Source organism: Solea senegalensis, linkage group LG11, assembly GCF_019176455.1.
Source record: "Solea senegalensis isolate Sse05_10M linkage group LG11, IFAPA_SoseM_1, whole genome shotgun sequence".
NCBI lineage: Eukaryota > Metazoa > Chordata > Actinopteri > Pleuronectiformes > Soleidae > Solea > Solea senegalensis.
This window is the reverse complement of record NC_058031.1, coordinates 2,471,389-2,481,280: the sequence shown is the minus strand read 5'-3', so window position 1 is coordinate 2,481,280 and position 9,892 is coordinate 2,471,389. Positions and strand designations below refer to the sequence as shown.

At 39.9% G+C, this 9,892-nt stretch overlaps 1 protein-coding gene across 1 annotated transcript; it reads left to right on the top strand.

The window, feature by feature from the left end:
- Nucleotides 1-322: 322 nt before the first annotated feature.
- Nucleotides 323-9,474, top strand: LOC122777673 (rabenosyn-5). Its single transcript, XM_044039061.1, has 12 exons — nucleotides 323-414; nucleotides 2,073-2,361; nucleotides 2,481-2,615; nucleotides 2,703-2,803; nucleotides 3,661-3,706; nucleotides 3,798-3,959; nucleotides 4,046-4,314; nucleotides 4,584-4,654; nucleotides 4,754-4,840; nucleotides 4,921-5,023; nucleotides 5,279-5,383; nucleotides 5,474-9,474. The coding sequence occupies exons 2-12, from the start codon at nucleotides 2,199-2,201 to the stop codon at nucleotides 6,560-6,562; spliced, it is 2,331 nt and encodes a 776-aa protein (XP_043894996.1). The 5' UTR covers nucleotides 323-414; nucleotides 2,073-2,198; the 3' UTR covers nucleotides 6,563-9,474.
- The last annotated feature ends 418 nt before the right edge of the window (nucleotides 9,475-9,892 follow it).

The following is a 9,892-nucleotide window of genomic DNA, read 5'->3' as shown; positions in this document are numbered from 1 at the left end:
AGTAATCTTCTGGCGAGATACCTAAAGTTACTTTATACAAGACTGGCTGTTTGTAGTAATATATAATAATATATAAATAACAAATAATAATATATTCATATTACATTAACACATTTAAGATTTATCCACATCCAGACAAATAACTTGCTTGCCATATACATATATATATATATATATATATATATATATATATATATATATATATATATATATATATATATATATATATATATATATAATTAAGAATTGTATGCCTTGCCTTGTGCGTTTTTTCCTGCTTTGTGTCCCTCTTCGCGTCCTGTACAGTCTGGGTGATGATCACATGACCAGGCGTCTGCTCCTCCTGCTGCTGCAGCTGCAGCTGCTGTTGTCGAGCTGTCACAGGGACATAAACTGTCAACAACACACTCATTTGTAAGTATAGTCTCCGGTCGTGTTGATTAGTCTGCGAGTGTTGGACGTGTGACGCGATAAGTTGTTTGTTCACGCGTTTCGAACGACAACGTTGTGGTGAACGATGGCTAAAGCTGCTGCTAGCACGGTGCAGCTAACATAGCGTTATTGTTGAGAGTCACCGTGGCCAATGTGACTCAAATATGGGACTATGTACGCTTATATACATACATTATCCACTAAAATAAAACAGTGGTCTCTATAGCTGCTCGTTTAGTTTAGTTTGTGCTAATAAAATAAATCCCTTGTGGTGTAAGAATGCGTGGTAAACGTTAGCCGCCTTAAAACCCAAGGTAATCATGAAAACTTCAACGTCAGTCACTGTAGAAGAGTTTTAATATTTGTCTTAAGTAGCTTTGATAACAAAATTTAAAAAAAAATCCCATATGGGAACTAAATTAATTGTGAACGTGATGATTCTCAGTAGAATCTGAACAGGTAAATAATAATAACCACAGTCTTATTATTTTATTATCAAGAAGCTAATATAATTTAATATTTTCAGTTTTAGAGTAAGCTGAATTAGGGGTGGGAATCACAGGGTACTTGGTCCACGATACCAATATTACCACGATACAACAATTCTGTGATAATCAATATATTTCAAGACAATCACGTAGCGATACGTCACCACATTTGTCTAATTGAAGTAAACAAAACGTCAGTGAAAAATTAAAAAGTGCAGGATTTCTCTTTTTATTCAAAACATGGAGACAAAGTGCGTAAAGTCTATGGATTGGGGCATCTCTTAACATAGCTTCATCATCCACCATTATCTCGCTGTAAACACCCTCTTCTTCAATTTCCCTCATTCATTCATTTGAGCAGCACCAACATGAGGAGACATGAAGCAGCCACGCCCGGCGAGTGAAACTGTCAGGGACTGTTTACCTTGGAGCACCTTAATATTGAAGTATCAATATTTGCCATGGAGTATTATTGTATTGCACGAGGAAGGACAACAATATATCACCAAATTGATTTATTAGTTTGGGTGATATGGCAAAAAAAGGTAGACCAATTAATCAGTTAGACCAGGGGTGTCAAAGTCAAGTGGCCTAGATGAGCATCTAGTCTGGTCAAGGGGGGGCCAGTCTTGACAGAAAGAAAGTGTGAAGGTTGTGAGTTCATGTGTGATTAAATGAGTGTGAAATGCTATACGAATGCAGAGCATTTACTGTTTATAATGACACACAGATTTTGAAATACTCAGCTCTTGTTCCTTGACATTTATCCCAATTGAAAAGTCAATGTTGTCCTCATTTGCCTTTCATATTTGTATTACTGTGGAAACTGAGGAAGGGAATTAAAATCTGCCTTTGATTTGTGCAAGGCACATTGCACATTGATCAAAGGCAACAGTGAATAATTTGCAGGGAAGGATGCATTCGTGCACAAAATTTAAAACAATATGCAAAGGAAAGGGAGGCAAAGGTTAAAGGAGTCAGTTGTGTTATATTACGGACAGCAACTGCAATAAAACACTAAAGACGAAGAAATGTTGAAATACACTTCCATCTAGAGGACAACAGCAAAAGTATTAAACGTGTGACACATACTGTAATTCTTGTCCATTGTTTTGTTTCTGTTGCCTAAATTTGTTTGGTTCTTCTGCTTAGTGTCCACGGACTTTCTCTGTTATGATGGAGCTAATATGGGGTGGGTTGCACACCCTGTGACATGGAGACTGAAGCAGGACCCTTCCAGCTTGCAGCTCCTCTTGATAAACACAGCCGCCTGCTGTCATGGCCTCCAGCTACCCTCCCCCCTTTGAGGGCACAGGTGAAGTGAAGGAGGGCTTTCTTTGCCCTCTGTGCCTGAAAGACCTTCAGTCCTTCTATCAACTTCAGGACCACTACGAAGAGGAGCACTCAGGGGATGACCGCCATGTTAGGGGACAGCTCAAAAGTGAGTCAACTATCTTTGCTCTGTCTGTCCCACTAGTAAGTTAATGTATTGTACCACAAAATCTTATTTCTGTGTTATCAATATGATGAATCCGTTCTGTCAATTTCCTTTTGACGCAGATTTGGTTCAAAAGGCAAAGAAAGCCAAAGACAAGCTCTTAAAGCGGGATGGAGATGACAGAGCAGATACTGGCAGTTATGAGTCCTTCTATTACGGTGGAGTGGACCCATATATGTGGGAGCCTCAGGAACTGGGTGAGACGATAATAAAAGAAAAATGACACTTTTAGTAGCTTATTTTAAACGGTTCAACTTTCATGAATGTTTCTCTTTTCTTTTCAGGAGCAACGAGAAGTCACCTGGACCTTTTCAAGAAACACCGGGCGGCGAGGATCGATCATTATGTCATTGAGGTCAACAAGCTCATCATCAGACTGGAAAAGGTCTGTATTTATATTAGCAAATTGCAGCTCAGCTATTTAAAGATGTCATCAGTCAAATCCTTAAGTTACAGCATGTGTTAAAAAGCTCTATATTCTGACTGCAGTTTCAGGGCTTCGACAGAAAAGTTCCCCACAACAATTCATCCAAACTCTACAAAGAAACAAACCTCTCAGTTTGTGATGTTAGACTGTTTAAACAGAAGCTTGTTGTCAGTGATATAGAAAAGAGGGAAGGAAATGCTAATGCCAGCAAAGTACAGGAAGTTAGCCAAAGGATGATATCACTGACAACACCACCCTTGTGTACACAACCAATACACTCCATATTATCTCAATTTCTGATGTATTTCTGTGGCAGCATTATAGCACTACATGTTGTTTCGGGGGTTCTGTGTGTGAGGATGTTTCTAGAAATAAGGCAGTGTTTACAGAAAACATTTAAAGATTGTCTATGTAATGCTCTGTTTCCGTGTGGACATGGTCTTAAATTCAAGGATCAAGGAGCTTGATTTTTAGGGCTGCCTGCAAACTAAAGATTGTTATTATTGATTAATCTGTCAATTATTTTTTCAATTATTTGATTGGTTATTTTCTCCAGAAAATGGTGAAAAATATTGATCTGTGTTCCAAAACCTCAAAATAACAAGATTGTTAAATATCTTGTTTGGTCCAGAAACCAGAAAGCTGAAATTACAGTACTTGTTTTCATTGTTTATAAATAAGACTCAAGCTGATTATCATAATAATTCATTCATTCATAATCAGTCATTGTTTTAGTAATTGATTACTATTACATTAATTGTTGCGGTCTTTCTTAAACACTGCAACTTAATTTACCATGAAAACTGTCTTTGCAGTTGACATCGTTCGACAGGACGACTTCAGATGCTGCCAAAATCAGAGGTTTGTCTTTACATGTTTCTGAGTCCTATGAGCGTATATGTACATATCGGTCATTAAATATTGGAAATGAATGAGTGTCTCCCTTTCACAGCCATTGAGAAGTCTGTAGTTCCATGGGTGAATGACTCCGATGTCCCGTTCTGTCCTGACTGTGGAAACAAATTCAACATTCGGAACAGACGCCACCACTGTCGTCTCTGTGGCTCCATCATGTGTAGAAAGTGCATGGACTTTGTCCCGTTACCTTTGGCCCGTACGTATGAACACAATTCTACTAAAACCAAAAAGTTATCACTGTGTCAAGGTCAAATTTAGATTGGTATTTTTTGTTTTTTGTAGAGAAGCTGATTAACGGGACACGAGAAGCTCTGTGTGTGTATGGAAGTCCCAGTCACTCCCAGTCTCCCCCTGCTGGAGGGGGCAGCAGTGGCGGAGGCATGGGCTCCAGGAGAGGCAGCATCAGCAGCCTGAGCAGTGTGACCTCCATGCTGGAGGAAAAAGATGACGAGAGGATCCGCTGCTGCCACCACTGCATGGACAAACTGATGAAGAGGCAGCAGAAGTTGGAAGAGAAGGACCACACGCCTGATATAGTGAAACTTTATGAGGTTGGTAAATGAAAGATACCGTGTTCTGCATTAGAACTAGAGCTAGATAGGCAGTTTACAAAATGTACCTCTGCGCACACATGTTCAAAGAAAAGTAGGACCCAGCCCATAAAGTATGTTTACACGATGGTGTTATTCCGACCAGACTTTTAAAATGTAATTTCTCGTTGGACTCAAGCTGTCCTGGTCCCGCCAGCAAAAGCTATTGTCATCTTTTTTCCTTTGTGGTTTCCTGTTGTTCACTTGATCAAAACGTGTCTTCCTGACAGAGGCTGAGGATGTGCATGGAGAAAGTGGATGAAAGGGCTCCAGAATACATTCGAATGGCTGAGTCTCTCAAGTAAGCCTCAAATAAAAAAGTAGTTTACAAATTTAAGAAATTACATTTGATACTAGTGACTGTTAAATGTCTCACTGCCATGACCGTTTGCTCCAACAGTGCAGGAGAAACCACCTACAATCTTGACACAGCGGGTGGACTCAGACTGGAAGTACAGAAATACTATGAGCTAATCGACGCTTTAAGGTAAACTTCAGTCCTGAATGACTGTAAAACTCATTTTAACAATTAAAACTGGTCTTCTGTGTTTTTTTTTGTTTTGTTAGTAAGAGGATTTTAACACTGGGAACTAAGGATGATCCACCACCCCATCCAAAGGTGCTCCAACTGCAGAGGATGATCCGATATACAGCCACACTATTTGTTCAGGTAAGACCATGTTTTACAAAGTACATGGGTTGAAACATACAAACTAAATATTACACCTACTAGGTCAACAAAGATGTTTCCCTGTCATCATAATAGGTTAACTTTTTCCATCTAAAAAGTAGATGTAGAATGCTTTTTTAATACTGTGATCCCTAACCTTATTTTCCATTTATACAGTATTTTTGTTAGAAATGTCTTTCTGCATTGATCTTTTCATTCACTGAATTCACTTATTTTGGTTTCGCTGTGTTTCAGGAGAAGCTGTTAGGTCTCATGTCATTACCCACCAAGGACAAATATGAAGAGTTAAAAGAAAAGAGGAAACAAGAACAAGAGAAGAGACTCCAGCAAGAGAGACTGGTGAGACTGTGCACTGACACCTTTCTCATTATTTGTCATTGGTCAAACAGTCACTGAATGTATGTGCTTCACGTGTTCCCTGCTCAACAGGCAACACAGGAGACCCTGAAGAGGAGGCAGGAGTCAGAGAGAAACCGTCCACCTGTAAGCACCAATGGAGAGCTGCCGCAAGCCCCTCGAGCACCACGCATGACCAAGGCTGGTGGCTGGCTGCCCTCTGCAGACTCTGGTCACGCACACAGCGAGCTGGAGGACCCTCTCCTCCAGCAGATCAAGAACATTCAGTCGTTCCTCCGTCAAGCCCGAGAGGCTCAGCGAACAGACGAGGTTGCTATGTTGGAGGAGAACCTGCGTCAGCTCCAGGACGAATATGACCAACAGCAGACCAGCCTGGCCATTGCTCTCTCCCAGAAGCTGGCTGAGGAGGAGAGCTTGCAGGAGGGGGAGTTCAAACGTCTGGAGGTGTGGGAAAGGCAGGAGCGCTGGGGACCCGCGACCCAGTCTTCCTTCACCAGGGAGCAGCCGTTGGATATCAGCCCAGTAGGAGGTTTTCAAGACGAGCAAGACACTGAAGCAGAGGAGCTGACTCCCAAAGCTGAGAGGAGCCCGTCATCTGTGAGAGCGTTCCCTGCTCTCACAAGTCAGGAGGATTCGCCGCCTAGGCTGAGGAGTTTGGGAGGACACATAACCCCTCCTGGTGGTGAAGGACAGCACGGCTCTTCCTACAACCCCTTTGATGAGGATGACTCGACTCCTGTTGAGGAGGATCCATCCAATCCTTTCTCTGAGGACATTAAGAGGGAGCACAGAGAAGTAACCAACGGAAAGAAAGAATATAACCCCTTTGATGAAGATGTCGAGGAGGACAACCAGGCAGAGAACGTAACAGGCAACCCGTTTGAAGAGGATGACAACACAGTAGCCGGTAATCCTTTCAAGGAGGCCTCTGGCAATTCTCCGGGAGTCTCCACCAATCCCTTTGACGGGGATGATGACAGCGAGGCTTTGCCCGATTTGGACATGATTGAAGAAGAACTGCTGCTGCAGCAGATCGACAACATTAGAGCCTACATTTTCGATGCCAAGCTTAGCAGCCGACTGGACGAGGTGGAGCTGCTGTCGGAGAACCTGAGAGAGCTACAGGTCACCCTACAGGAACAAAAGAAAAAGAAGCGCTGATGCCTTCACTTCAAATTTCCTCCCTGATCACCTGCTACTTACCAAGTCCTGCAAGGCTAGCTCACTTTAAATGACTGATGAGCCCACTGATTTTAGTTTGGGTGAAGTCTACTGCAGCACAGAAACAAGAGGTTCGCCCCAAAATGGAATGTACTAAAAATCAGTGATCCGGAATGACTTCATTGAGTTCCTAACACCTTTCTAAACCACTTATCCTGCACAGGGTCAGAGAGCTGGAACCTGTCCCAGCATGCACAGTTTTTAAGCACCACAAGTAAAAATCAATTTTTACAAAAAGTGTTGCTCTTGTGTCAGTATCATGAACAATGGAAGACAGAGGAATGCCACGTTTACGAATTTTGGTAATGTGTTTTTCGACTCGTCCTGTGAGTGGTGTCTGGCTGTGGTCTTTTGGAAGTCAAAATGTGTCATTTAGTTCTCAGCCCAAAGCTATGAATGAAGACGGAACATGTTGCCATGGCAAAGGTTGAACAAAGCAGCCATTGATAAATGCACAAAATCCCCGGTTAACAATTGATGCATTGGAATATTGGATGTCATTTTTATTCAACATACTCTTCTAGTTTGTCAAAACATCATGCCTACATTAACCACAATGCAACACGACTCCATACATGTCTGGTGGAGATTTGGCTGTGTTGTACTAGCAGTGGCTTAAGTAGCCTCGAACAAAGTTAGGTTATGCTGCAGAAATCTGGGAGCTCACTTTCTAACTCCACAAACAAGTAACTTTGTAGTTTTAAATCTCATCGCTCAAAAAATTCGGATTTTTCTTTGGAGTCAGCGTACAACATACTCGCACTCTTAATAATGTTGATACACGGAATCTGTGAAGTTCACAGTATCATGTTGCGGCACCCATAACTTTAGTTTAATCTGTTATTTAAATTCCTGCTCTAATTATTGCCAAAGAACCAAACATCTTTCATCTGGGTCTTGACCTGTTGTATTTCAGATCAAATGTCCTTTTTAATTATCCAGGAACAAATTTGACTTTTGAAAGTGTTTTGCATTTGAAGGAACCTGACAATTAAAATATTGTCAAATATCAATATTTAATCAGGCCTACCCAAATCGCCAAAATTGACACCGCAGCACCTGTGGCTCTTCTCATAGATTTGTGGGGGGAATTAAAAGTACATAATGCAAAATGAATTTCCTTTTTGTCAGTTATGTTGATTAATATGATCGTAAGGAATAGTTGTTAAACATTATTCACACTGTTAATAACTACGGATATAGTTGCTGTACAATATCTAACGTAATTTCGGTTTCAGTGAAATTAGATGTAGTTGTTGTGTAAAACAGAATTAAAACATGAACACGTTGACCTGCTCTTGCTCTGCATGGTTCCAGGATCTAGCAGAATAAATTGATCAATAACTTTTCGTTGATGTCAAGATTGGCTTCCTTTTTGTAGCATTTTAAATTTTTAGTTTTAGAAATTGCTTATTTGTCACAGTGAGCCACGTAGAAGAAAAAGGCTTTCAGGTCCTACTGTGCAACCCCAGGTTGTGATGGCACTACTGATCTGACTGAGGTTATGTTTGATACTGGGTCTGTGTTTAGAGCCAGTGGACAACTTGTCCTGCTTTTGTTTTTTTTATATAAATTCCAACGAATTGATAGAATCTTTAACACATTGCACTTGTACTCTGCTATTGGCTAAGATCGGTGTGTAGAGCATGTTAACTATTCAAGTGTCTCATCTCAGAAGCTTTCCCCAGCACTTACCATGTTCCTAATAGCCATAGATGAATGGAAGGCAACATTCAAAGGTACAGTGAGTAAGAATTAGTGACATCTAATGGTGAGATTATTAACAAACAGTGGACTCATGATGTGTTTTAGTTGTAGTTGGAAGTTGGAATTTCTGAGTTGGAGGTTTTAATCCAAAGTTAAAGCAAACTCACAAAATGGCTATCACTGGTAGAAAACAGTAAAGCTAATTTTACTGTTATTGCACTTCTATCTTATTTGTTTTACATCAAGTCAGTAATGTGGAGCGTTGTTATAAGAGTTATTGCTAATGGCCCAAGATATGTTTGCATCCATGATTTTTCCCCCCCCAACCTTTCAACTCCTAATTCCTACTTTTGATGTACATGGAACGCACCATCGCCACTCCCTTTCTAATTGGGAGCTACGGTGGCCCTCCCATACCAGAAAGAATGTTGTCCTTAGTTTGCATATTAGCTTCCACCTGCAAAAATGCAAAACACATGCTTCAGCTGGTTTGTCTATTTGGGCTGCTGTAGAAACCTGAAAAAAATAAATATAAAAGTCTAAAGTACATATTAAAGACTTATTGTAAGGCTACAAAAAAACTCATTTTAAAGCATTTAAACATTACACAAACATAGTTACTGATACTATTTTCAATTTCCCGCCTACAAGTTGCACACTGGACCGTTTAAGTCAACAAATAAGGCACAGAGAGTTCACGGAGTCAATGTACAAAAATGAAATGACTAATTTCTTAGGTCACATCAGCATTTTACACATAACTACACTACATGATTACCAGCAAGTATTACGACTCTGTGCTGCTACGTCTGTCCAGACACAAACCTGATTGTGTTTTTCTGTCTCTCTCTCTGTTCATATTCCTCTCCAAAGACAGAAGTGTCTTTTGTTGCCTGTTAATCTCACTGTGCACATCTGTGAAAAAAATAATCATGTGACACTAAATGTTTTGTGACATTGTGAATAACTTGAGGAGCAGCTTCCTTATGTATGTTGGCAGAAATTCAACTAACACATTTGTATTTAAAACAATAATTGCAAAATAAAATTGAAAATATGAACACACAGATGTTGCTATGTTAACTTTAGGAAAAACCGTCTTCACTCTCTCTCACAAATAAAAGAAATAAGTTGTCAACAGTCAATTGTGGGTGCATTTAATTATTTGCAATCAGTCTAAGTACTTTTCTTTAGCTTAGTATTTTCAATATTTAAATATATTTTCCCAATACATGTAGTGACAAAAGTAGTTTGTCTTTTAAATAATAGACATTCATAATTTTTCATACAAGATTGAAAAGATTGTAGCATGATGAAGTGGGATGATAGCACAAGAACAAGGCAAAGAACCATAATAGATGAGTTTCGTTTTGTATCTGCATTATATTCACATGGAACTGAAGTCCTAAAATTCAAAATGCTAACCATGTGTTTTTGTGTATACAACCAATACACAAAAAATGATTCCGTCATACCGTCATTCATCTTTTTGTTTTTAGCATTTTATACACAGTGCACTTTCTGCACATGTGCTTCCCCATTTTTGGTGTATTTTATAGAGCA